Source organism: Myotis nattereri (assembly GCF_964212035.1).
Source record: "Myotis nattereri genome assembly, chromosome: 1".
Lineage (NCBI taxonomy): Eukaryota > Metazoa > Chordata > Mammalia > Chiroptera > Vespertilionidae > Myotis > Myotis nattereri.
The window spans coordinates 230,013,135-230,040,346 of NC_138075.1; the positions used below are offsets into that span (position 1 = coordinate 230,013,135).

The following is a 27,212-nucleotide window of genomic DNA, read 5'->3' on the forward strand; positions in this document are numbered from 1 at the left end:
TGACTGGACTCCGAACAAAGAGCCGATACTCCGTTGGCGCGTCCTGCGTTCGGGCCGGGGCAGGTGGAGCCTGGGCGGGGCGGAGGGGGCGGCCGAGCCAGAGGAGGCGCACAGGCGGGTCGCACGCTTTATTACGCGGGGATCTCGGGTGCAGGGACGCTCTGGGGACGCTCTGGCCCCGCTCAGGCGACGCGGGGTCTCGGGGTGCAGGGGCGCGCTCCCCCGGCTCAGGCGGCCTCCAGGCGGCTGGCGGGCCCGCAGGCCGAGCTCCCCTGCTGCAGCGCCCGCAGCCTGCGCTCGCGGCTCTGCTCCAGCCTCAGCCAGTGCTGCGCCTCCAGCTGCGCCTGACGCCGCGGGAGGGGGGGAGGGGGGAGAGGGTCGGCATCCCTGACACTCAGTCCCCGGCGCCCCTCCGCCCCCGCCCTCCCCCGGTCGGCGGGTCCCGGGCTCACCCGCAGCTTGGGGCGCGCGGCCCGCGAGGCCGGCACCGTAGGCTGGGCCGCCTGCCTGCGGCGCTCGGCCACCTCCTCGATCCGGCGCTGCAGCTCCTGCACGCGCTCGTCCTGGGACGGTGTGGCCTGGGCCTCCGGGGTCTTCTCCTGCCCCCTGGGCGTGCGACAGGGGCCTTAGCAGGGGCCATACCCCGCTGAAGGCGTGGTGGGCGGGGAGAGGCGCGGCCAGGGCCTCTCAGGCAGGGCCTCTGGGCCTCCGGGCCTCCACCTTTTCGCTAACATTTTAGGAAAGCATCCCATGTGCATGCACCGTTGTATTTGGGTAAAGGGAGCGCTCCCCTTTACCTTGTGCCCCCCCCCCCCGCCCCAATTCCCTAGAAGCAACATCTGGGACTTGGTGCTGTCTCTGCCAACCTTTCCGCACCGTCCAGGCCACTTTCCTCTTGAAGTGAGAAGCCTTATAGCAGTGGTTCTCAACCTTCTGGCCCTTTAAATACGGTTCCTCATGTGGTGACCCAACCATAAAACTATTTTCGTTGCTACTTCATCACTGTCATGTTGCTACTGTGATGAACCGTCATGTAAATATCTGATATGCAGGATGGTCTTAGGTGACCCCTGTGAAAGGGTCCTTCGACCGCCAAAGGGGTCGCGACCCACAGGTTGAGAACCGCTGCCTTCAAGGGTACATCACAGCCCCCGGGCCTTGGCAGGTGTGGTTCCCGCAGCCACCCTGCTGCCTGGCTGCCTGCAGCCGGACCGCCCACTAACACGCCCCAAACGTGGGCTTGGTGGTTGAGGTTGACTTATGAACCAGGAGGTCACCGTTCTATTCCCGGTCAGAGCACATGCCCAGGTTGCTGGCTTGATCCCCAGTGGGGGGCGTGCAGGAGGCAGCTGATGAGTGATTCTCTCTCATCATTGATGTTTCTCTCTCTCTCCCTCTCCCTTCCTCTCTGGAATCAATAAAAGTATCTTTAAAAATAAATAAATAAAACGCCCCTCATGAACTAATGCCATGGGGCTGGCTCCACGCAGGCGGCTCCAGGAGCTGTGCGGAGCCAACCCCATGGCATTAGTTAGCAGGTTTGGACGCCTCCAACCTACCTATCCCTCCATCACCGGTGGGTAAGGCCCCTGCTAAGCCGCCCTGTTGCCGGCCCAGGTGGGAGGAGAAGAAACGCGGCCCAACGCTAACCAGACTGTACTTGGGGGGCTGTCCGGGCGGCTGGGAGGGCGAGGGCTCCCTGCGCACACCGCCTTGGGGAGCTGCAGCGCCGCCCCAGGCCTCCTCGAGTCAACCGGGGCCGCAGACACTCCGGACCACGGCACTGGATCTGCGCTGTCCTTCCGTCTGCCCACCCCGCCCAGTCGCGCTCAGACACCCCTCTGGAGCTGTGTGTGCCAGCCCCTGAGCCGGCTGTGCTCTGACAGAGCTGGTGCCACCTCCGCCGGGCAGCCTGGCTTCCCCACGGGGTCAGGCCAGGGCCCGAAGGCCAGCCCATCCCGGGGCTGACGCCAGCCGCTGCCTGACCGAATGCCATGGACAGCCACGTGGAGCTGGGACAGTCACCGCAGGGCTCCCCAAATGAACGAAAAGGGGTCCCGCACGTGCTCTGGGGAGAGGGGAGGGGGAACAGGACGCTCACAATCCCATGCTGTCGATGTTTCAAAGGGAAAAGTTCCGCAAACAACTCAGGACCCCGGCCACGGAACACAGGGTGTCGGACTCGGGCACCTGCCAGCCTTCGGGACCGGGCCGTGCGCTGCGCTACGCAGGCCAATGGCTTTTTCAGAAGATGCGCACCAAAGTGCTCAGGACAAAGTGTCAGCCGCCTGCAGTACTTCCAGATGGTTCTGCAGAGGAAGGCGGAGCCAGCTCGCTGGCCGGGGCCCTCGGCACAGGTCGGACCATGACCCAGATGCGAAAGGACCGGATCTAGGTCACGGGCCCCATCACCGGGTGATCTCCTCACCTCCTCTGTGCCTGAGGCTCCTGGGCTGATAGAACAGCAGGGGGGGAGGCACTGCCCCGGCCGCACATGTGTGTGTGTGTGTGTGTATGTGTGTGTGTGTGTGTGTGTGTGTGTGTGTTGGGGGGGGCGAAGCGCACCCACCTCAAGGCCGCAGACCTCCCCATGGCCGCGCGGCACAGCGAGATCCGCTCCAGCGCCTCCTGCAGCTCCCGGCTCCGGGCGCGCTTGCCCTGGATGATCTGGTCTCGCTTCTCCTCCTCCTGGCGCTGCTGGGCCTCCTTGAGCAGGGCCAGCCGCTCTCGCAGCTCCACGACAGACATCTCCCCTTCCAGGCCGTGCCCCGGGATCTGGGGGCAGGCAGGGGGCCCCACCGGGCCAGAGCCTTGGCCAGCAGCTCAGCTGCCCAGCGTCTCCTGAGCCTGGCCCTGCTCTGCTCCTCCGGATGCCCCGGCCGCCTTCCATGGGCCTGGCCCCTCATCCAGGCCCCGCCTCCCCTCTGCCCAGTGGAGTCTGTGGGCATGTCCGCCATCCGGTGGCTTCTCCAGCCCGGGCCCTCTGCAGCCTGAGAGCCCCTGGGTTGACTGCACATCACAGCCCCAATGGAGCTCACAGTGCCGCCCAGCCAGGGCCCAGCCTGCCCGCCTCACCCTGGCCTGCGGCTGAGCTTTGCACACAGGCTCCCCGCTGCGAGGTCCGGCCTTTGTGCCCGCCTCTCCCTGCACCGACCTCCCTCCTGGGGAGTCCTGGGCCTCCCCGAACATGCAGCAAGGGGAAGCCCACCCTGTCCACACCCGGGAGCCCTGGCCCTGTCCTCAGGGGTCATCTAGGTGCCCCCGACAGGACTGTGACCTCTTTTCCAGCCCCAGGCCTCTAGCGCGGTGGGCACGAGTGGAGCTCGGCTTGGGTGGAGGTGGGCATCGTGGGCGCGCCCTCCACAGCAATGCCAGGCACAGGGAGACACGGGGAGCCCCCGGGGCTGCACACCCACCTGGGTCAGGTCCACGAGTTTGCCCCTGCGTGTGGGCTGTGTCTCCATGGCCCGCAGGTGGGCGATGAGCTCACAGCGCCGCTGCTGCTCCTCCCGGGCGGCCTCAGCGCGCTGCTGGTGCAGGGCCAGCGTCTCCGCGGTCACCGCCTGGGCTGGGGCCGAGGGGCTGCTCAGGGCCCCGAGCGGCTGGGCAGGGGCCGCCCTCCAGGACCTTGGCCCTCGCTGGCCGGCACCCCAGGCCCCGCCTACCTGCCTGGCGCCGGTCCCTCAGGAGCTTCATCTGCGCAGCCTTGATGTTCTTCTGCTCCTCCATCACCTGCTCCACCCGCTCCTTCGCAGACCGCTGCTCCTGCAGGCGCCTCTGCGTGCAGCGCTGCATCAGCTCCGCCATCTGCTGGGACAGGGCCGGTCACAGCCCCTGCCGACCCGTGTCCCGGGGCCGTCCCAGGCCCGGAGCAGCACAAGGTCTGGGGGGCTGTTGAGCGGGGACAGGGACATGGCCAGGGGCTGAGCGGGGACACGGCCAGGGGCTGAGCGGGGACACGGCCAGGGGCTGAGAGGGGACACGGCCAGGGGCTGAGCGGGGACACGGCCAGGGGCTGAAAGGGGACACGGCCAGGGGCTGAGCCGAGCGGGGACACGGCCAGGGGGTGAGCGGGGACACGGCCACGGGCTGAGCGGGGACACGGCCAGGGGCTGAGCGGGGACACGGCCAGGGGCTGAGAGGGGACACGGCCAGGGGCTGAGAGGGGACACGGCCAGGGGCTGAGCGGGGACACGGCCAGGGGCTGAGCGGGGACACGGCCAGGGGCTGAGCGGGGACACGGCCAGGGGCTGAGAGGGGACACGGCCAGGGGCTGAGCGGGGACATGGCCAGGGGCTGAGCGGGGACACGGCCAGGGGCTGAGAGAGGCCGCAGGGAGAAATGACTCAGGGCCAGCTGTGAGCCCATGACCACAGGCGCAGCCCACTGCCGGCAGAGCCCCGGGTCCTGGGTGGCGGCCAGGCCAGCACCCTCACCTCCTCCTTCTTCTGGGCCGCCCTGCGCTGGTTCTGCTGCAGCAGCTGCTGCCGGGCCAGCGCGGCCTCCTCGCGGCTGAGCTGCCCCTGCAGCCGCCGGCACGCGCCCGCCGCCCGCTGCTCCTCCAGGTCCTTCGCCTGCATCTTCTGCTGCCACTCGAGGAAGTCGGAGAAGTCCCCGGCCCCGTCCATGAGCCTGTCCACCCTGCGCAGGAGAGGCGGCTCAGGGTCCTCGCGGCCGGGGCCTGCTCCGGCCACAGGGCGGCCGAGGGTTCCCGTGGACACCGGCCCTCGTGGCGTGGGCTGCTCTGCACCCAGCAGCCGGGCCACCTGCACCCCGCCCGCCTGCCCCCCCGCCGGGCACCGCCCTCCACCCACATCTTCCCACCCCCCTCCACCTCCTCTCTACTCACCTGTCTGTCCGGCACCATCCCTCTGTCCACCTGTCTCTCACCCACACTCCCACCCACAGCCCGCGTCTGGGGCAAGAACAGGGGCTGCGGCTGATGGTTCAGGGGAGGGGCTCCCGGAAGGGGCCGGGGAGGCAGTGACCCTGAGCCTGCTCCACCCAGAGCGCCTCCCTCACTGAGCCGAGAGGGTCTTTCTAGGGTGCCTCTGTGACCCCGACACCAGCCTGCTGGGCCCCCCCTCGGCCTGCCCTCCTCCTCCTGCCCCCACCTCTGCAGCTCCTTCTCCACCTGCCGCTGGTACAGGGCCTCTTCCCGCAGGATGGCCGTCGTGTTCAGCTTCACTGGGACCTCGTTGGGCTGCAGGCGGAGGGGTGGGCTGTGATGGGGTGCCTGGGGGGCAGCCAGGGCCCTGCCCTCCGGCCCCCACCTCTGCCCCCACCCAAGTACTTCCCTCTGTGGGGACAGGAGGGCTGTGCTCACAGCCTCTGCTCTGGCCTCCAGCCCCAGGGGGCAGAACAGGCGAGAGGTGGGGGCTCAGGGACCCCCACACCCACCGGCCAGGCAGGAGCAGCCCTCACCTTGTAGAAGGTCAGCTTCGGACTCTGGCGGATCAGGGAAGAGCACTGCAGTCGCAGCTTCTTGGAGTCCTGGGGGGGGGGCGGGGGGGACAGGCTGGCACCAGAGTCCGCAGGACATCCCCCCCCCCCCGCCCCGCACATTCTGGGAGGCCTGCCCTGCACACGAGCTCCCCCAAACCCCGGGGCAGCACTTCTGTCCTGTAAGGCCGCCCCAAGCCTGTGGGGCACGGGGCTGCCTGGGAGGACCAGGGAGGGTGCAGGGCCTGCTAGACCGGGGACCACGGTTCTGTCAAGGGGGCTTGGCCCCCAAACCAGGTTCGTCCCCCCAGCGGCTCCAGGGCTGCCCCAGGGCCTGTGCGGTGGCACCACAAGCCACAGCGGGTAGCAGCTGGCAAAGGCCCCTGGGAACCAGTGATCACACCCTTTGGGGCCTGCTGGGTGCTGCGTGCCCATCCCCCCACCTGCCCCGACTGCAGGGGTTCCCAGGGTGCGCGGCAGGGGCTGGGCCAGCACCCACGGCATCCACGGGCCACTCGCCCTCCTTGTCCTGCCCCGTCCCTCTCTCCTTAAGGGAGTAGTAAGTGCCGAGTGTGGGCACCAGGCCACACCCAGAGGGACCAGCCAGAGACTCCCGGTGGCTCTGGACCCATCTCCCCGCCCACAGAGCTGCATCCGCCTGGCCTGGCACTGGGAGCCTGGCCCTTGGTCTGAGCGGGGCCTGAGCCGGAAGGATGCACAGTGCCTCATAGTGGCGCCATTTTCCTGGGCCTGAGAAAATGCCCCTGAGGGGCAGGGTGTCACCTGCACGGGGGGCTCCCCGCGGGCCCAGGGCATCGCACAGCGCATCTCATCCAGGTTCGCCTTCAGCAGCAGCTCCTGGGGGGCCAACGAGCGGCTCAGCCCCACTGGCCACCACCCTGTGCATGGCCCATGGCCCAAGGGATGAAGGTGCAAAGCCAGCTCCCTCCTCCCTCTCCTCCCTCTCCTCCTCCTCCTGCTCCCTCTCCCCTTCCTCCTCCTACTTCACTTCCTCCTCCTCCCCTTCCTCCTCCCCTTCCTCCTCCTCCTCCTCCTCCACCACCTCCTCCTCCTCCACCACCTCTTCCTCCTCCTCCTCCTCCTCTCCTCCTCCTCTCTGCCTCTCCAGGAAGGCTGGGGTCCCCTGTGGCTGCTCACCTCCGCCTTTCGGCGATTATAACTCTTGGTCATTTCCAGCACCTGCGGCTCCCTGGGTGACTGGTAGGTGCTCCTGGGGACCTGGTGGGTGGGGGAAGGAAGAGCCACGGTCAGAGCCTGCAGTTGAGGGTGTGCGGATGGGCGGGGCCCGGGTGGTGGGTGAGGGTCGGCTGTGGTCCCCACCCAGGAGAGGGGGGCTGGAAGGGAGGCCTTGGAGCTAGGCTGGGACTGTGGGTGCTGGCGGTCATCTGGGGAAGGAAGGACAGGCCGGCAGCAGGAAGGAAGGTGGCCCAGGCCCCGGACAGACAGGCAGAGGACTCCAGACAGGGTGGGGTGGTAGGCGAGGCCAGGAGTGTCATGGGCCCCATGAGCTGCTGGCGCAGGGCAGGGGCCCAGCACGGACACAGAGAGAGCAGGGCAGCCCAAGACCAGCCACAGGACCCTCAGCGCCCCGAGGGAGCAGCGCCCAAGGCGGGCAGGGCAGAGCCACCCGGAGACCCCAGACTCCAGCCTCTGACTCTGCGTCCTGTCCAAACCTCCAACCTCCCCCTCCCCCCACACCCCCTCCCCAGCCTGACCCTGACGCGGCCCATTCCAGCCCCATGGTCTCGGGGTCCTCCTCGTTGGCCCCCAGCACCTCTCTGTCTCCAGCACCATCGCAAAAGCAGTCGGATGCTTCAAGATTCCAGCCACAACCTCTCACCCTCGCCTTTGCCACGGCAGTCAGATGGACCAGGAGCCTGCCTCGGGGTGTGTCCTGGCTGCCCCCAGTCCTCTCCCGTCCCTCCTTCCCCTCTTGCCTCCCGTGTGGGAGGGAGGCACTGCCCGAGGGCCTGTGTCTGTGCTGCCTCCTTCTGCAATGCTCTTCCCCAGAGAGGCCATGGCTCACTGCCCACTTTCTTCACCCCCCTCCCCGCCCCCGCCTCTCATCTCGGGAGGCCTGTCCCAGCTGCACGCTCCCAATGGACAGCTCCCCCCAGGCTTCTCACCCGCTTCCCCGGGATGGCCAGCACACCATGCGCCTGACTTGTCCTATTGGCTCTCTGAGTCCACCCTCCCCCGCCCCTGGAGGGAATGCTCTGGTGAAGGCAGGGCCTGGCACACGCTGGCGCCCATACACACTGCTGAGCGAGCGAGTGAGCCAGAGCAGGCCCTCACCCAGGAGGGGAAGAGGGTCCTGGGCACGGAACAGGGCAGGGAGGCTACGGGGAGGCGAGCCTGTGGCTCCAGCACAGCCGCCAGGGACCCCAGGGGAGATGGCTGGCCACCAGCATCTCACAGTCCAGGCCGAGAAGCACACACACAACTGAGGGTCAGGGTGGGGCATGGGGGGCGACCAGGGGCCAGGCAAAGGGGAGGTGCAGCTGGAAGATGACCAGAGGTAAACACACAGAGCCTGGGGGTCTGGGACAGAAACGTGGATTCTACCCATAGGGTAACTGTGGGCTTGCTCAGCAACAGGCCGCTGATCATCTGTCCACCCACCAATCCATTCATCTATCATCGATCCATCCACCATCCATCCGTCCACCCATCCATCATCCATCCGTCCACCCATCCATCATCCACCCATCTATTCATCATCCATCCATCCATCCATCCATCATCCATCAATCCATCCATCCATCATCCATCAATCCATCATCCATCCATCCATCCATCCATCATCCATCCATCCATCCATCCATCCATCATCCATCCATCCATCATCCATCCATCATCCATCCATCCATCCATCCATCCATCCATTCATCCATCCATCATCCATCCATGGATCATCCATCCATCCATCCATCCATCCATCATCCATCCATGGATCATCCATCCATCCATCATCCATCCATCCATGTAGCCACCATTGAATGCTCCTTTTCTGGTCTGGGTCAGTAACCCTGGCTCTGGGAGGAGCCCAGCCCCCACTGGCCCACAGGACCCACTCTCCCAGCCTGGACGGCCTGTGCCCACTGCAAATGCTGGCACTTACTGGTTTTGGCTTGGCCACGACAGGGACAGGCTCAGGCATTGGAATGGCTCGGGGCTTGGGGACAGTCAGGTTGAACTTCTTGGGCTTGGTGACCTTGGGCTTTGACGGAGGGGGATGAATGGCCACCGCCCCCTCCAGCTGGTTGATGAGTCCCTGGACGTCTGGCTGCCATCTTGAATGCAAAGGTGGGAATGGCTGTGGAGGCTCCTCCTGAGCAGGCTGGCAGTGGGGCCCTCGAGACCTAAAGGGTCCCCGAGAGCTTGGCTCGGCCTCAGGGTGTGGGTGACAGTGGAACTGGCAGCCATTCTTCCCTGAGTGCCTACTGCTGGGCAGGTGCTGCACCACCCGCACCGAGTCTTGCAGAGCAGTGTGTTCTGGGACAGATAAGGAAGCTGAGGCCCGTGACTTCGCTGTCTTAGGGAAGTGGGGAGCTGGGAAGACAGGGAGTGGGGAGCTGGGAGGACACGGAGTGGGGAGCTGGGAGGACGGGGAGTGGGGAGCTGGGAGGATAGGGAGTGGGGAGCTGGGAGCACAGGGAGTGGGGAGCTGGGAGGATAGGGAGTGGGGAGCTGGGAGCACAGGGAGTGGGGAGCTGGGAGGATAGGGAAGTGGGGAGCTGGGAGGACAGGGAGTGGGGAGCTGGGAGGACACGGAGTGGGGAGCTGGGAGGACACGGAGTGGGGAGCTGGGAGGACAGGGAGTGGGGAGCTGGGAGGACACGGAGTGGGGAGCTGGGAGGACAGGGAGTGGGGAGCTGGGAGCACAGGGAGTGGGGAGCTGGGAGGATAGGGAAGTGGGGAGCTGGGAGGACAGGGAGTGGGGAGCTGGGAGGACACGGAGTGGGGAGCTGGGAGGACACGGAGTGGGGAGCTGGGAGCACAGGGAGTGGGGAGCTGGGAGGACAGGGAGTGGGGAGCTGGGAGGACAGGGAGTGGGGAGCTGGGAGGACGGGGCCGAGCAGACCCTGCTGCTGGAATCTAGGGCCTCTGAGGATGAGTCGCAGTTGGGACTGGAGCTACTGCGGGCTGGAGGAGGTGGCAGGGGCAGGAAGCCAGGAGGGAAAGGAGGGTGGTTCCAAAGGCTCCTCCCTGAGGCTGCTCCCGCCCCTGGAAAGGGCTCCAGGTGGGAGTAATGGGGCAGGGAGAGCCCAGGTGGGGTGCCCTGGAGCAGGGCTTTGGGAAGGGCCCTGCTGGGCTGCCCAAGGCCCGGTCCCCCTTTCATGTCCCCACACCCCATGCAGGCACAGCTCCCCATCACCCGCCTGGCTGGTCTTCCCTCCTGGGGGGCTCCCTGGGGGCAGGCAGCAGGGTTTGGAATAGCTCCTGCCCCACCTGAGCACCAGGCTACTCGAGGGAGGGAGTCACGCCTGAGGCCAGCAGGTGGGCAGGGATAGTCTGTGGTGGGCTGGTCCCGGGAAGGCAGGGAAGGTTGCACATGGGTGGCGGGGGAGGCGGGCAACCTGGAAACAGCTGGGCAGCTGTCAGGTGGCTCTCAGGGCCCAGCAGGTCCAGCCACAGGTGAGGCCTGAGGGTGGGCATGGAGTCCAGCCTGGCTGGGACAGAGGACGTGCCCTGCCCGGGCCAGGGCCTCCTCTTCCTCCCACAGGACGGCCGCCTTCCCTGGCCCCGGCCTCCCACACACGCTGACCCACATGGTCTGCCTGTCCCAGGAGGGTCAGGTGGCTCCCGCCTCCTCCTGGAGGGTGAGCAGCGGGGGCAGCCGTTCCCAGGCCCCAGCAGCTGCCCCGCAGAGGCCAAGGGCAGGGCCAGGCCACCGTGCTGGCCCTTCTGCCCACACCAGGGGCTCTGGCGCCGCCCGGGCTTGGCATGAGGCATGGGAAGGCAGCGAGGCAGCTGTGGGGTGGTGGGCCCAGCAGCGGTGCCCTGGGGCCGCCAGACAGAGGTGTAGGCCAGAATCCACTGGGAGCTCCGCACCCCACCGCGCCCTCTGAATTTGTGGGAAGAGGTTGGGCAGGCCTGGAGCCCCACAGGTCCTTGCAGGTCCCAGCCCTGCCTCACGGGGGTGGGGGTGGGGGTGCAGGTGGGGGGCCTGGAGCAGAAGGGGCTGTGCTCACCCCACCGACTCAGAGGGTCCCGAGAGCACCCCTGGCCTCAGGCCTGCTGCTGCGAGCTGGCCGCCTGCTGTGGGGTCAGCCTGCGTCTCTGGGTTGCACGCTCTCGTACCACGGCCGTGGCTGCTCCGAACCCCCGAACCCCTCCCGCCCGTGAGCAGGAAGAGACCCCGCTAGGCCCCCCACCTCAGCAGCGGGGCCGTCCAGGTCTCCACTAGCTGCTTCTCATAGACGAGGCTCCACTCGTCCTCCACCCACGAGTTCAGGTTCAAGGGGTTGAAGAAGAACCTGAGGAACTGATGGAGTGGGAGGTGGGGGCTCGGCCCGGCACCCACACCTGGCGCCCCAAACGGGACAGTCCGTGCCCAGGGGCAGGTGGGGCTGACGCACCAGGAGAGGGACCAGCGCGCCCGCCAGGCAGGAGGCCCCTCGGGACAGACCTCCCTCACCGCCCCTCATGCTGGGCCGGGGCGCCCACTCTGGGGGAGCTGCCCTCACCAGACGGCTTCTGCTCACAGTGTCTGGCACTTGGGCCGGCCCGGCTGGAGGTGGGCTCACTAGGGGGGCCCTGAGCCCCAGCCACTCCCTAGAACCTGGAGGCCTGCACCCCACTTCCAGGGAGTTCTTGGAACTGCCTGCCTCCCCATCCCGCCACAGGCTCTGGAATCCATATGTGGACGGGACAGCTCCATTTCAGCAACCTGCCCCTCTCCCCGCCCAGGCAGTGCTGGGGGAGGGTCCCGGGAAGCCTCCTGTCCCCCCAGCCCTTGCTGGGGCGGTTGGTGCCAGCGCTGGGGAGACCGTGTGGCCTGGGGGAGGCCCAGGACAGCCGCGGCTTCTGAGCAGTTCCCAGCCCCCACCCTCAGCTGACCGTCTGGTTTCAGCTGACAGGGGACCCGGTTATGTTCCTGGTGGCAGCTGCCACCTGGGCAGGGTGGGGGTGGGGGGCGGGAGGCGCAGACCAACCGGGCTGGCTGTGCCCCACCAGGCGGCGCTCTGCACCACGGGGGCGACACACAGACCCTTGTCGCCACACAGGACAGACCCTGGGACAGCCCAGCCGGGGGTGCGGGCCTGGCGGCTCACCTTGCACATCTTGTCCGCCGGCTGGGACCTGACGATGCTGCTGAAGAGCTGGAAGCCGAGCTCCTGGAGCTGGAACGTGGCCAGGTAGCAGGTCACTAGGGAGACAGGGCGGTGCATGGGAGGTTGCGAGCGGGGGGGGGGGGGGGGGGGGGGGGGGGGCGTGGTGGTGGTGGTGGTGGTAGAGGGCGGGAGTGAGGGGGCGTCGACCTTGGGGAGTCAGCCGGAGGCACTGCCAGGTGCCAGTGTGCAACCAAAGGCCAAAGCTCCCCGTGCCAGGCGGAAGCTGTCCCCAGGACGCAGTGGTGCTGGGCCCGCGTCCCAGACGGGAGGTCTGAGTTTCAAAGCGCTCGCCCACACTCGCCCAGGGACGCGCGCTTGCTGGGGGTCTCCGCTGGTCAGTCCTGAGGGACGCAGGGCCTCGGTGCCATCGGGACTCCCCCCGCGGGGCGGCGAGGGTCCCCAGCGGGGACTGTCACCGTCTGGGGGAGAGCAGGCCGGGCGCTTACCCAGGAAGCGGTTGTAGTCGGCCCACAGGCAGAGCCGGCCGTCCTGGGCGTAGAAGGCGTCCACCACGACCGCCAGCAGCTGCCGGTACTCCAGGCAGCCGGACAGCACCTCCAGGACGAACGCCTGCTTCCGGAGGCTCAGGCTCTGGAAGACACAGGCTGCCCTGGGGGCCGAGGACGGGAGCGAGGGCGGGCGGCGGGGGGGGGGGGGGGGCGGGGGGCGTCCCTGTTTAACGGGACGGAGTCTCAGCTGGGAAGATGGGAAGTCCGGGTGGTGACGGTGACGGCGCCCGACACCAAGACTGTGCCGCCGCCGCTGGCCCGTGCGCCCGACGACGGGTAAGGGGGTCAATGTCGTGTGCATTTTCCCACAATAAAAGAAGGGCAAGCTCCTGTAAAAGTTGTCAAATGAATGAATGAAAAACACCCCCCCCCCCAAAAAAAAAGAACGACAGCAAGGGAAGGCCCTGCAGGTGCTGTCCTGTGGCCGGGTCACTGCTGCTCCCTCCAGAGTCCCCAGCGGCTCTGCGTCCGGGCTCCCAGCACCTGGAAAGCCCCAGACACGAGCCCCGAGGCTCACAGCGCAATCGGGGCTCACAGCGCAAGGCCGGCTGCTGAACACCGCCCCCCCCCCCCCCCCCCGCCTCGAGTCCCTGCGTCCCCGACGGTCACCCATCCACTCTGGCTGCACTGGCCTCCCTGTTTCTCCAACGAGTGGATGTACCCCCAGAAGGCTGTTCCTTCTGCTTGCACGCTCTCCCTTGCAGGCCTGCTCCCCACTCCCGTCGGGTCTTTGCTCAGATGCCACCTGACCTGGGACGCATCTGACCACCCGTCCCATCAGACACTGCCCAGGCCCCTCGCCCAGCAGCACCCCCGCTGGCGGATCACCCTTCCCTGCTAGATGTCAGCTGGGTGCTCAACAGATGGGGGAGGGGACGCCTTGCTCCCACGGGAGGGGGGTCCTGCTCTGGGTTGGCTCTGGTCTCTGCAACCAGGCTTCTGCCTCAGTTTCCCTGTCAGGTTCCCCTGACCCCTGGGCTGAGCGCCCACTGGAGGGCACCGGCCCCAGGCCCCCCCTGAGCAGAATCCACGTTGTTAGAGGCGGGCAGGGGGAGCAGGCCGGGGAGAAAGCAGCCGTCACAGGGCCGGCGTGGAGGTGTGTGACTGCAGACGCCCGCGGACAGAGCCTGCCTACGAGGCTCAGACCACAGCTGCTCCATCTTCCCGGGTCACGCCTGCGTCTGGGAAGGTGAGTGTGTGTTTCTCATAAGGTCAGGCCCTGAGCCATCAGCCCCAGGCCAGGAGGCCGGGCAGGGCTGCCTCGGGCCCAGGGTCCCGAACACACAAAGCCCAGCAGGAAATGACGCCCGGCCCAGGTGCCAGGCTTAGCCCATGGCCAGGTCCATGCCCGTCAGAGAGGGGTGACTGAGGAGGTCAGAGGGCGCCGACCAGGTCCACCTGGTGGGGCCAGCAGAGGGTCACTGGGGCTGGACTGGGAGGCGGCAGGGAGAGGCCTGAATCGTGCCCCCGCACTGGAGCCGGCTCCTAACTGGGCCCGCCTGTCAGCGAGGCCAGAGGGCAGTGATACGACCGTGAGCCCCTCCCTCTTGCTCTGCCCACCTCTCCCCTCACCCCCCTGTCTGGCTGGGGGCCGAGCTGGGCCTTTCCCCACCCGGCCTCACCTCTGGATTGGGCAACTGCCGGCTGCCGGTCACCCCTGCCAGCCGGGCACTGACCTCCCGTTCTCCTGCTCAGAGCCCACCTGCCCGCTGCCTTCGCCCAGGGTCGTGGGAGAAGAATCCCCAACGATTCTGGTAACAGCCCACCTGCGGTCACATTGTGAAATAAGGACACCAGTTGGACTGCTTCTGCCTGAGCGGCCGGCAGCTGAGGTCAGAGAGCTGCAGGGACTGGGTCCGAGGGCTCTTTTAAAGCTGGAGCAATGCCCTGACCGGTTTGGCTTAGTGGTCAGAGCGTCGGCCTGCAGACTGAAGGGTCCCAGGTTCGATTCTGGTCAAGGGCATGTACCTTGGTTGTGGGCACATCCCCAGTAGGGAGTGTGCAGGAGGCAGCTGGTCGATGTTTCTCTCTCATCGCTGTTTCTACCTCTCTATCCCTCTCCCTTCTTCCCTGTAAAAAATCAACTAAAAAAATATATATTTTAAAGCTGGAGCAATGGCAGCAAGTAGTGGTTGAGGGGAATCCAGGGCCTGCGGCCACAACCAGGGGAGTGGCCGGGGGTTGGGGGGCTGCAGACGGGCTCTGGGGAGCAGGTGGCAGGACGGGGGGGCCCTGTGCTGCAGAAGGGGGTTAGGCCTGGGAAACCGCGTCAGGGTCGAGCTCTCTTCCCGGCCCCGATGTGCATGCCTGCCCGCCTGCCCGGCCCCAAGGCTTCCTGCTGTTGCACACAGGCCCGCCCCAGGAGGGCGCAGCGGAGGCCACACCTGAGCAGGCGAGGGGCAGGGGGGCTGCCCCCTTGGGGGCCACGAGCTCTCACAGGCCCTGTCAGCAGAGCTAACAGCCAGGCTGCGGCGGGCAGTGAAGGCAAACACTGTCAGTAACCCGTCTGCCATAGCGGCCCCGATGGTGTTGGTGACGGGGGTGCAGCCCGGGAACAATCGGCGCTTTCCCTGCTCAAGGGGCCTCCTGCACCCGCTCCATCTGCAGCGAGTGCCCCCAGGCCCGGGGCGGGGCCCCTGCAGTGCAGGCACCTGCCCCCAACAGCTGACAAGTGGACAGAAGGACCTGTGAGGGGAGGCCTGAGGCTGCTGCTGGGGCAGGTGCAGCTGGAGCGAGGACAGACCTGGGAGACAGCCATCTCCACGTGGACATGAAGTGGGCCATGCAGGGAAGAAGGGCAGGACCCCTGAGGGGGGTAGAGCCCTGGTGGGCCGCCCGAGGCCTTGGGCCCTGGCCAGTTGGCGGACAGACACAGCACAGCAGGGGTTACGGCCAAGGGCTGCTGGCTGAGGGCCCCGCACACCCTGGGGCTGGAACAGCGGGCAGGGCGTGGGGTGCCATCTGGCTGGCTTGTCTGTTTCCAGTCGGGGACAGTAAGACTGAGGACACAGGACCGCCACCCGGGGCGAGGTGGGGTCTGTCCCTGACGAGTGACCCACAGGCTGGCCGGCGTTTGGAGACAGGGATCGCGCCCAGCCTCGCCTGGGTCAGAAGGAACGAGGCTGCTCCCTTCCCTGGGTCGCTGCTACCTGGGTGTCGCCGGGGGGATCTCGGCGCCCAGCCACGCGGACCCACCTGCAGGGAGGCGGCCGTGGCCTCCAGGAGCTGCTCGGCACTGTCCTTCTCGGGCTTAAACTGGTCCAGCTGCTCGATCACAGTCTCGATGCATTTCCCGTGGTACCCCATCTTCCCGGGAGGCGCCCTGCAAGCAAACCGCGCAGGTCACACCCTCCGCGGCCTCCGACTGCTGCCAGGACCCTCACCCACGCGGACAGGAGGCCGCCGGCGGCCCGGCCCGCGCATGGCGAGGAGAGTTGAATGCAAGTGGGGGCCCGGCTGTGGCCGCCCCGGGCCACTGCCTAGACCGTGTCCCTGCATCCTCTGCTGCCGGCCCAGGCTGCCCTCATGGGCCCCCAAACCCCACAGCTGTGCACAGGCCGGGACCTTGGCCCAGGGTTCAGTGGGGGTTACTCCACAGGCCCTGCCCAGTGGGACGTGGGACCTCCCCACAGAATGTCAGGGCAAGAAGACCTGAGTCACCCTGTTCGACACCCCCATTTTCTTGATTTATTTTGACTGTTTTTCGACACCCCCATTTTAAAGATGAGGGAGCAAGACCCAGAGAGGGAGCACAGCGGCAGTGGCCAGGCCTCATATGGGCTCTGAACGCCCTGGGGACCCATGAGCTGGAGGAGACGGCGTGCCCAGCGCCCCTGGGAGACCCGGGAGGGACTGTGGGGTGGGGCTGGGACCAGGCACTGCTCAAGGGGCGGGCTTCCTCTCAGGCCCCCGGTTCCACGCTGGCCGGGCAGCTGCTGCTGGCCTTCCTGGGCACCGGCTATTGGCCAAGCCAGACCGCGCGCCCTGGGGCGGGGGTACCCAGCCGGTGTCACAGAAGTGCCGATGGAGTGAGTGGCAGAATGTAAACACACAGAGGACCACGATCCCTAAACGGCGCCCTCGGTTTAATCTGAAACGCGCCTTTGCCATCCGGGGGCAGGCCTACCCGAGGCCACGTGAGCGCTTGTTAAGCCGTTGCTTTCACAGATGCTCTGCCTACGGTAAAGCCCGGTTTCCTCGTTTCCCTGGGAAATCACAGGGGCCACAATATGCTTGCTAAGCAAGTCAATGAGAGAGAGAACAGGACTGTGTTGAGCGGGCGTGGGGGGGGGCGGGGTGTGGGGGGGCAGGCTCCCCACCCCATGAGGGGTTGTCCAGCCTGTGGAGTCCCTGAGGCCTAGCACCTCCGCCTGACCCGCGACCCCTCGATGAGCCACAGCTGGCGGAGAGGCGCCGTCAGTGCCGTGAAGGAAACGATGCCCACGCGTCTGGGGTTCGCAGGGAAAGGGGTCACCGGGATAGAGTCTGATTCCATAGCCCGGCCGGCTTGGCTCAGCGTCGGCCTGGGAACCGGGTCTTGGTTCAGTTCCCGGGCAGGGCACAGGCCCGGGCTGCGGGCTGGATCCCCAGTGGGGGGCGTGCAGGAGGCAGCCGGTCCATGATTCTCTCATCATCGGTGTCTCTCTCTCTCTCCCTCTCCTTTCCTCTCTGAAATGAATACAAATATATCTTCTGTTTCTATTATACATAATGTTATAAACTGCCGGGAGCCGGTCCATCCTTGCTGTTTCAAGGGACCTGGCATATATGGCATACTGTTCTTAATATGTTTGCTCACCTTCTTGGCGCTATGTGTTTTAACCAAGGTCACCTCTCTGAGAAAGGTTGTTTCCCCAGGTAGGGATTTTCCCCTGAAGTTAGGGAGGGAATAAAACCCCTTTAACTAAGTGCCAGGCGGGTAATTAATCACTTTAACTATGAACAATCATGCTTAAGCTACATAATCTTTACTCCCTGGAATGGAGATAAGAAACGCCCTAACCTTTGGAATAGATATTGATAGGATTGGAATCAACTGGTATAAATACAGATGTAACAAGACAACAGGACACAGAACCCAGACACAGAACCTACACAGAACCTAGAGACAGAAGAACTTCGCTGGAGAGAACATGGCAAAAGATCCTGGACAGAAACTGGCCACAGAACCTAGAGATAGAACCTGGCTACAGAACCAGGCGAGAGAACCCAACCATGCTGATCAACTGAACGCTGCCTCCGAGTCTTTCCCTCTTCGCTGACTCCATCCACACCTTTGGGGACCCCTGGACCTGCTGGGGTTGGACCCCAGCAATAAACAATGCTCAGGATGGAGTTTTTTGTGGCCCCGTCCCCCTGTGGTGGTCATGGGGGGGCTACCCTGGGAGGGCCCTCGCCCCGCCTTCCTATGTCAGCCTCGAGCCCAGCTCTGCCTGGAGGAATGACCCAGGCCTCCTGCACCCACGAGGTGGGGACAGTGGTGGCCCTCGTGTGCACACTGCGAGCTGCTCTGGGCCCAAGGCTTCCCTGCGTCCCCTCCCGTCCTGGAGCCTGACCGCTGGAGAGAGGGAGGTCCAGTCAGGGAGCAGCCAGAGAACCAGCCGCCCTCCCCAGTGCAGAGGGCCTGAATGGACGATGAGCGCAGGGGAGGGTGCAGAGGGGGTCTGTGGAGGGTGGTGGGGAGGAGGGTGGCCCTGGAGCAGCTCAGCTGGGCTTGAACCGTCCCTTCTGCACTGCTGGCCCGGAGCAGCCATGCCAGGAGGGTGCACGTCGCAAAAGAGGATCTCGGGTTGTGTATTCCCACGGAACTTAGAATTCTCACATCCTATGAACTTAGAATACATCTTGCCCTGGCCGGTGTGGCTCAGTGGAGAGTGCGTCGGCCTGCAGAATGAAGGGTCCCGGGTTCGATTCCGGTCAAGGGCACGTACCTCGGTTGCAGGCTCCTCCCCGGCCTTGGCCCTGGTCGGGGGTGCGTGCAGGAGGCAACCAATCGATGTGTTTCTCTCACATCGATGTTCCTCTCTGCCTTTCCCTCTCGCTTCCACTCTCCCTAAAAATCAGTGGAGAGAGATCCTCTGGTGAGGGTTACAAAAAATACTCACACCTTTGGGTTGGAAATAGGTGTCAACTCTGCATGCCTTCAGCACGCGGCTTTACTTACTTTATGTTTTTGTAATCCTCACCCCAGGACGTGTCCACTGATTTCAGAGGGAGGGAGACAAGCACCGGTCCGCTGCCTCCTGTACGCACCCCGACCACAGGTCCAACCGGGTGTGCCCCGGCCGGGAATCGAACCCGAAGCCTCTTAGCGTCGGGGATGACGTGCCAACGGGCCGAGCCACACGGGCCAGGGCTCGGCTTTATTTTCATGGTGTGAGACCAGCCATGTGGGCAGTGGGACTTAGTTCCCACGCTTACTGCCTTTTTTGGTATCAACTTTTCACTTCACGAATCAGGACGTGACTACCTCAGATGCAAGGACACTCCGGGGTGGCCTGGGCCGACGGCACTTCCCTTTTCTTAGCAAATCCGTCACAGACAGAAACGAGAGTGACATTGACTCGCCACGGATGAGTGCAGCACCCTCACGCACCAGAGACGCTTCGTTCGCAGGGATTCCAAATGTGTCTTAATTAAAACAGATTCTGTTCCTGCTTTTAATTCTGATGAAAGCGCGTCTCCCAGGGGCTGCTGCCAAGTCATGCTCTGACGGCTTGTGCTTCAAGCGCAGGCCCATGCGGCTGTTTTGCTGGTTGTTTTTCAAGCTACACTCTCCCTTTCCTCCCAAGGAAACAAAACCCGGGTTTCTCGTTGAGCCCTTTCCAGACGCCCTGGCAGCAGCGAGACAAGAAGCGACAGGGTCTGAGACGTAGGGAACATCTCTGCGTAAGGGAGGGGCATGCCCTTCTCTTCTTTCCCTCCTGCTGCCTGGACCCAGGAGGTGATGGCAGGAGCTTAGGCAGCCATTCTGCACTGGGAGGCAACATGTAAGGACAGCAGGAGAGCATGCTGTAAGGGCCCAGGTCCCTGAGGAGGTCTGGGGGCTGCCGTACCTCCCAGGATCGCCTCCCTCTGGGTCTCCTTTATGGAAACATGAATAATCTTATTTAGGCTCCAATGATGCTGCATTTTTCTTCCCTGCAGCCCAAACCAGTCCTAAGGGACACGCCCACTGCCCTGAGGTCGGCCTTCACCCCCGGAGGCTTCACACTGGGCAGGAGAATCTGAGCAGCAGCAACCACCCCCGCCTTGGCGGCAGTCCCAGACAGACCCACAGAGCACAGTCCACCACGTGTCTGCCCGAGCCTCACACGGACAAGGTGTCTGGGGGAGGAGCAGGTTTTAGGGGGCAGACGGAGAGCGCAGTGGGATACGCTGGGTTTCAGGGGATCTGTCACACACTAACTGGCAAAGAGCAGGCTGAGGGGCTTGGCTCCCGGGGCCAGGCTCAGGCTGCAGGCGGGAGTGTGGGGCAGGTGGGGAAATGGTTGTTTGCGAAATATGACGCAGGAAGGCGCCCGAAATGACGGGGATGCTTCCCAGCACTAAGTCTGGAGGCTCTCGTGTGAGAAGGTGGGAGAGCCAGAGGAGGCTCAGCCGAGGAGAGAGGAGAGCCGCAGGGAGCGGCCGAGACTGTGATGATGGGTGATCCGGAACAGTGGTCCTCCCGGCCAGGAGCACGTGTCTGGGAGGGGAGCACTCACTCAGCGGGCCACCTGCTGCCGGGCTGAGCTCTGGTCGCTGGACTTAGAGCACTGAGGTCAGGGGTGACCGAGGGACGGCCTCGGAGGAGGGGCTGGTGGGGCTCTGGTCGGAGTGGTGGGTTCAGGAGAGGAGGCGACTCCAGCGGGTGGTGGGCTTAGGGGAGCCGCGGCTGGGTGGCAGCTGGAGGCCAGCGGGGGAGTCAGGCAGGTTCTCAGAAACGGACGTTGGTGACCACCAGCACACAGAGAGGAAGAGGCGGGGACAGATCTGTCGCCTCCTGTACTCACCCCAACCAGAGGTCCAGCCTGCACGCACCCTGACCACGAATCGAACCCGAAACCTTTCAGTGCACTTGGAGGGCCGGCACTGACTTTAGCGGAACAGAGGGGCCGGGGGGCCGGCACCATCCGGGCCCCCTAACCCTGTGCCAGGGCAACAGGAGCAGCGGAGGGCACATTCTCTCCCGGGCAGGCGCCACTCCCCTCTCCGGCTCCTAAACCAGCCCTTCAGAGCAGCCGGAGGGGGCGCTGGGTGGGGGCAGGGAAAGCCCGGGCTGTGAGGAGGCAGCCGCCCTGGATACCCTCTCCCGGCCAGAGTGTGGCAACCTCTCCGTGCCTCAGTTTCCCCAGCTGACGGTGGGAATTTAAAGCGAGCCCCCATACCTGTTTTTCGCGTCTGCTCGGCACATGGTAGGTTCTCAGATTTTGGTGACTTTTGATGGATCCAAATTGGGGCACCGTTGGGAGGGGGAAATAGTGAATATTTGGGGGGGGGGACTAGTGAATACGGGGGAATTATCCTTTTCTTCCTTTACCAGGTGTACCGGTTAATAGTGCGGATTTTTTTCACTAGAGTTACACATATGTTGACATATATGTGATTTGATATGTATGCTATTTTGTTGTATTGACAGCAAGCTTCAAAACTTCATATGTCAAATTTTCTGAAGGTGTTAACATCATAGGTATTTTTACGCTTAAAAATGTCGAATTTTGTGCCAAAAAAAGAGCATTTGTGGGAAGTTTTAATTCATTACTTTATTTTGAAGAAAAGTGCTGCTGAAAGTGATCATATACTTCGGGAAGCTTATGGTGAACATGATCCATCTCAAGATACTTGTGAACGCTGGTTTAAACGCTTTACACGTGATGATTTCGATGAGAAAGACAAAGAACGTCCAGGTCAACCAAAAAGTTTGAAGACCAACAATGACAAGCTTTATTGGATGAAGATGCAGGTCAAACTCAAAAACAACTTGCAGAAAGATTAAACGTTGCTCAGCAAACAATTTCTGATCGTTTACAAGCACAGGTTTTTTAAAGGAAGGAAAATGGGTGCCACATCAACTGAACGAAAGACAAATGGAAAACCGAAAAGTCATCAGTAAAATGTTGCTTCAACGGCACGAAATAAAGTCTTTTTTGCATCGAATTGTGACTGGCGATGAAAAGTGGATTTATTCTGAGAATCCCAAACGCACAAAATCATGGGTTGATCCAGGTCAACCATCAACATCGACTGCAAGGCCAAATCGCTTCGGAAAGAAGGCAATTCTCTGAGTTTGGTGGGATCATAAAGGTGTATTATGAGCTTCTAAAACCAGGTGAAACCGTTAATACTGATTGCTATTGACAACAAATAATCAATTTGAGCCATGCTTTGATCGTGAAATGACCAGAATGGGCCAGAAGACACGGCAAAGTAATTTTGCTTCATGATGACGCACCATCACACACTTCAAAACCAGATAAAGGCACGTTAAGAGATCTTGCCTGGGAAGTATTAACCCACCCGCTGTATTCACCAGACCTTGCTCCTGCAGATGACCACTTGTTCCGATCGACGGCACACGCACTTTCTGAGCAGCCCTTCAAAATGTACGAAGACGTGGAAAATTTGGTCTCTGAATGGTTTGCCTCAAAACAAGAAAATTTCTATCGGGACGGTATCCACAAATTACCTGAAAGATGGGGGAAATGTGTAGCTAGCGATGGACATTACTTTGCATAAAGCACTTTTGATATTTCTCTTGAAATTATCGTGTTTTCTTTGATTACAAAATCCGCACTATTAACCGGTACACCTGGTAAGTCCTGTTTATTGGGGCGATTAAAAAAAAGGGCGCCGTTAACTTTAGTCAAGGAGCCGGGAAGTCCAAAAAGGTGGTGACCGAAAGCAAGGAGGCAGGAAGCACGGACGGGGAACTGCCCGAAGGTGGTGGGGCGGTGCGGGTGCGGGAACAGCCTCGCCCCTCCACTACGGCCCCGCCTCTCCGCCTCCGTACCTGCCTGCGGGAGGCTCCACGGCGCTCTCGCACCTTCTTTCTCGCCTCCACCCGCCGCCACCGGGGCTGCCCGGTACAGAGGGCGCGAAGGGACCCGCAGCTTCGGTGGCTGCCCCACTTCGCTCCTGCTCCGATGGGATTCTGCAAGCGCCCGAGCGTCTGCCGTGGGCGGAGGAAGGGCGTGCCGGTTGGGTGTCGTCGCCTAGCAACCAGCATCACGCTCCGGCGCCGTGGCGAAAAGACTACAACCCCCAGAATGCCTAGCGCCCGCGGCACGGCAGAGGACAGGGCCCCGCCCCTGCGATGCCCGACGGGACTTGTAGTTTCCAGGCCCCGCTAGACGCCCGGGCTGCCCCCGGGCGGGGAGCGCGCCTCGGGCGGGGCGCGGCGCGGCTTGCGGATTGGGCGGCCTGGACCGCGGGCGGCGGGCAGGGGGCTCACGGGCCTCGGCGCATGTGCGGCGCGGGCGGCGGGGGCCGGCGGAGGCGCGGGTGTCAGTGAGCGGCGAGGCGCTGGCGCCCCGAGCCGCGTCAGCCGGTCGCCCGCCGCGGTCTGCGGGTCCGCGCCGCGCGCTGCTGGCGGAGCATCTCCCGGCTGCGCACCTGCCCGGCGCCCCCCGGCGCCCTGGGACCGCCGCCGCCGCCGGGCCCGGGCGCCTCGCCGTGGAGGGAGGGCCGCCGGGCGGGCCGGGCCGGCGCGGCGATGATGCACAGGTTCCGAAAGTGGCTGTACAAACCCAAGGTGAGCGGCCCCGTCCCGCCGCCCGCGCAGACCTCCCGCACTCCGCCCAGCACTGACGTCGCCCTCCCCCTCGGTGGGTCCCGGTTCCAGCCCAGCGAGCGGCTGTGTCCAGGAAGGGCGCCCAGCCCCGTGCGCGACGGACCCGCCTGCGCTCACCCTCGGCCTGGGTGCGCCCCCGCCCGCGCCCAGGGCGGCCCCTTTCCCACGCCATCCGTGTCCGCTTGCACCTTGCGCCCCCCCTCCCCCAGCCCGTAGCGGACCCCTGCTCCTGAGTCCTGCGCCGGTGACTCCTCATTCCCCACCCCCTCCCCCCTTTCTGGGCTTTGGAGGTACTTCTCGACCTTTCTCCGCATCCCGGTGCAGACCCGTCCACTTCCCCCGGGTTCTGGAGGGAACCCCGTTTCCTCTCCCCGGGCCCTGTGTCCAGAGCGGGTTCCCATCCACTGTCTGGGCCCTGCCTTCCAGAGCCCGGACCGGTCCACACCTCGGCCAGCGGCACCCCCACCCGTGCCCGGCGCCCACCCGCGCGCTCCCCCATCTCCCGGCGCGGCGTCCCTCCTCGGCGCGGAGTCGGTCCGGTCTGGGCGGCGCGCCCCGAGCCTCGGCGGCTGCGCCAGTCGCACTGCGGGCTGGTGTCCCCGCCACCCGCCCCGCCTGGGCTCGTGTCTGCTGAGGCCAGAGCATCCCGGCGCAGGGTCCTAGTGGCACCCTCTGTGTCCGGGGCCCGCGAAGCGGGAGGGCCCCCAGGCGCCCAGGTCTTGGTTGGGGGGGGGGGCTCGGGCGGGGTCACCGGTGACCAAAGGGCGCCTTGGACATCCGCGGTCGAATGTCGCTGCTGGACCCAGGGGACTCACCTCTCCTCCCAGGGGAACCACTTCCCAGCCCCCCCCCCTCCCTCCGGGTGGCATTTCCTTAAATCCGTGCCCTCCTGGTGCCCCGAGTGGGGCGGCAGCAGGTCCCTCAGGAGGACAGGCGCTGGAGGCTGTGGGCGGCGAGCTCAGGGACCTGAGGGCTCCAGGCCTTTGGAGGGGAGAGTCCTCCCAGTGTGTGTTGGTTTGGGGCTCAGGGTGCCTGGGGCCCTGCCTTGGGCCCCTGGTTTCGGGCCCTTGCCTGCCTGGAGCAGCAGCACTGCCCTCCTGCCACGTAGCCCTACTGAGGGGTGGTGGCGGCTGCACGGGACCCTGGCTTCTGGCGCTGAGTGTGGTTTGGGGCCTCACTGCCCTTGGCTCCCTTCTGCTCCCTTCTCACGCAGCCCCCCAGGCCTCAGCCCCCCAGGCCTCAGCCCCCACAAGGCCTCAGCCCCCCAGACCTCAGCCCCCCCAGACCTCAGCCCCCCAGGCCTCAGCCCCCCAGACCTCAGCCCCCCCAGACCTCAGCCCCCCAGGCCTCAGCCCCCCAGGCCTCAGCCCCCCAGACCTCAGCCCCCCAGGCCTCAGCCCCCCAGACCTCAGCCCCCCCAGACCTCAACCCCCAGGCCTCAGACCCCCCAGGCCTCAGCCCCCCAGGCCTCAGCACCCCCAGGCCTCAGCCCCCAGGAGGCTCGGCCTGCCTACTGTCACTGTAGGGTGCCAGGGAAGGTGGCAGGCAGCCACTGCACGGGAACCGCTTCTGTCTGTGTGACTTCTGTCCCGGGTAAAGGAAGAACGAAGTCTGCTTGTCAAAGGTCATGGGTGGGGGCAGCACTGCATGTTCAGTGACAAATGGCCGGGCCAAGGGATGTTGTCCCAGGTCAGGTAACACCGGTGTCTCAGAAACGCTTTGTCAGGGGTCTGGGCCGGCGCCTCGGTCCCGGCGGGGCTGGAAGAGCCTCTCGGCCAGGGCCGCCCGCCTCCCGGGCTCTGCTGTAGGAGGGAGAAGGGATGGTGGGGCCGGTGTCCTCCGCTGGGTAATGCCGCGGCCCTGCCCGTGTCATTCAGGGCAAGTCTGTAGAAGTGGAGAAGGATGCGGCCCCGTCGTTGAGCGTGTGCCCAGAGCTGAGGATGGAGTCCCTACGTTTCCCTCTGCGGCGGGCGCTGCCCCTGCAAGGCCAGCTCCGGGCCTGACCCGGCATGGGTAGGGGTGGTGAGTTACCAACCCTGGCGACGGGGCCCCAAGATGTGTGCTCAGGGGCCGGAGGGGGTGGTGTTCGTTCTGATCCTCGCCTTTTCCTGCCTTTTCCTCCCTGTCATCTCGTCATACTGTCTAATTCTTGTTGCTGACCCCTGGGCTCCGAACGCATCTGCACCCCGCATCTCTGTGTCCTGCGTGGCATTTGCGGGCAGCGGTGCCCCGTGTGCAACCCGAGGCTGGGCAGTCCCTTATTTGAGATCTGTCTTTGGACTTAAATGTCTTGATTGTTTCGAGGCGTGGGGTATGTTAGGTCACCCCAGCCAGCTTTTCATTCTTTACACCACAGCTCAGCCCTTTGCCCGGCATTGTGAGTTGAGTTTTATGCTCCCCCTCCTACCTAATTTACCACATTTCGGCACAAGTCAGCACCCAGCCAGGCTGCCTGGGAAGGTTCCGGGCCTGGCATGGTTGGCGTGTTCAATGTGAGCGGTGGGAGGATGTGTCTGGGGAGGCGGTGGCCTGCGATAGGACTGTTTTTGCTTTTGTGTTGAGATGCACATACAATCCCAACTGCGTTCTTGACTGAACCCCGGCTCTGCGTGCGGCGGCACGGTGAGCTGCCTGTCCGCGGCTGCAGGGGAGATGCCCCGGGACCAGAAACACTCGTCCCTGTCGCTCTGAGAAGCGTTGGGAGGTGCTTTCAGCTGCTCCTGGCGCTGGATCATTTTCGTGTCCGAGTCATTAGTAACTACCTGAGTTGAGTAGAAAATAAATCTGATGTAGGTGCAGTAGTTTCACATTAAAATGCCATTGGCCGGCCGGCCGGCGTGGCTCCGTGGTTGAGCATCGTCCTACGAACCAGGAGGTCAGGGTTCGATTCCCGGTCAGGGCACAGGCCGGGGTTGTGGGCTCTTTCCTGAGCTGGGGCGTGTAGGGAGGCAGCCCATCAGCGACTCTCTCTCATCACTGATGTTTCTATCTCTCCCTCTCCCTCTCCCTTCCTCTGTGAAGTTAAAACATGTTTTCAGATGCCCTCTGCACTCTCCCATTTCCATGTACCTGCTTGAAGGCCGTCTTTTAAACTCCGGGGTGGCTTTCCTTCATGCAAAGCATGAGGGACCGTCTCCTCTGGACTGACGCGGCCTGGAGAAGGCGTGTGGGAGGGGGCGCTCCTGGCCACCAGCGGGAGGTGTCAGTGATGGGCAGGATGACTTTGTGTTTTCCGTCTTGGAGGAAGAATTGCCCAGATGGACGGGGGCCTCCACGGGCTGGGTGACGGCCCCCCTGGGCCAGAGCCCGGGGCCTGGGGTGTCCGTGTGCACTCCTAGCCGGCGGCGACGCTGACGAAGGCTGAGCGCCCGCAGCGCTGAGGCCACCCTTGGAGGACCACCCTGCTGTCTGCGTGAGCTGCTGGAGAGCCAGGCTTCCGGAAAGCCGGGCTCAGCCTGTGCCGGGCCAGTCCTGCTGCCAGCAGGTGCCTGGCACAGAGCGGGCCGGGAAGTTCTGGGAAGGATGCTGGGCAGCGCTGAGTCAGGGCGGGCGAGGCGGGCGAGGCGGCCGAGGCAGCTGCAGGCTCCGCTCTGTCCTCAACTCCGAAGGGACCGGCCCCTCCCTCCCCCTGCCGGGTCTGCTCCCCCCACCCCGCCCTCCCCAGGCTTCCTCCAGACGCACAGCAGTGCCTGGCTGTGGGCAGCGGGAGGCCTGAGGTCTGGGGAGCGACTCAGCGGGCTCTCGCTCACTGCCCAGGCTTCATGGATCCCTGCGGGCGGGGCAGAGCCGGGCAGAGCGGCGTCCGCAGGGAGGGCGAGCTGCAGAGGAGAGCGCGGGCATCGCCGTCATCACTGTCCCCGCTGGGCGCTGGGCGCGAGCTTGGCAGAGCGGCGAGCTGACGGGAAGTCAGGGCCGAGGTCTGAAGCCTCACCTAATGGCTCCAGCGTCCGTGCCCCCCCCCCCCCGCCCCCCAGAACGGGAGCTGTGAGTCACGCAGATGCTCAGCCCTCTCCAGCCTCGGGGGCGCCCAGAGCAGCACATGCGCTTGTTGGCAACGTGTGGATGCCCATCCCAGAGCCCGCGGTGGCAGTGCTGGTGGCGCAGTTCTCCCGAGGGGTGCTGTGTGCCCCC

General features: G+C 64.7%; 2 protein-coding genes across 5 annotated transcripts in view; one reads left to right on the forward strand and one right to left on the reverse strand.

Annotated features, from left to right (window-relative positions):
* Positions 1-113: 113 nt before the first annotated feature.
* CFAP99 (cilia and flagella associated protein 99) lies at positions 114-15,616 on the reverse strand (the record flags this gene model as incomplete). Its single annotated transcript, XM_081082381.1, has 16 exons — positions 114-344; positions 453-606; positions 2,570-2,775; positions 3,417-3,568; positions 3,666-3,807; positions 4,437-4,641; positions 5,115-5,203; positions 5,425-5,493; positions 6,226-6,300; positions 6,601-6,681; positions 7,238-7,462; positions 8,585-8,756; positions 10,842-10,951; positions 11,742-11,836; positions 12,248-12,392; positions 15,506-15,616. The coding sequence occupies 16 exons, from the start codon at positions 15,614-15,616 to the stop codon at positions 228-230; spliced, it is 2,148 nt and encodes a 715-aa protein (XP_080938507.1). The 3' UTR covers positions 114-227.
* Positions 15,617-22,933: 7,317 nt separating this feature from the next.
* ZFYVE28 (zinc finger FYVE-type containing 28) overlaps positions 22,934-27,212 on the forward strand; it is a 37,861-nt gene continuing 33,582 nt past the window's right edge. For all 4 annotated transcript variants that reach the window (XR_013996066.1, XM_081092508.1, XM_081092509.1 and 1 more), the window contains exon 1: positions 22,934-23,042. Coding sequence is in view for 3 of the 4 variants with exons in the window: in XM_081092508.1 (XP_080948634.1) it covers positions 23,004-23,042 (39 nt within the window). In the remaining variant the exon portion in view is untranslated. The remainder of the gene's footprint in view (positions 23,043-27,212) is intronic.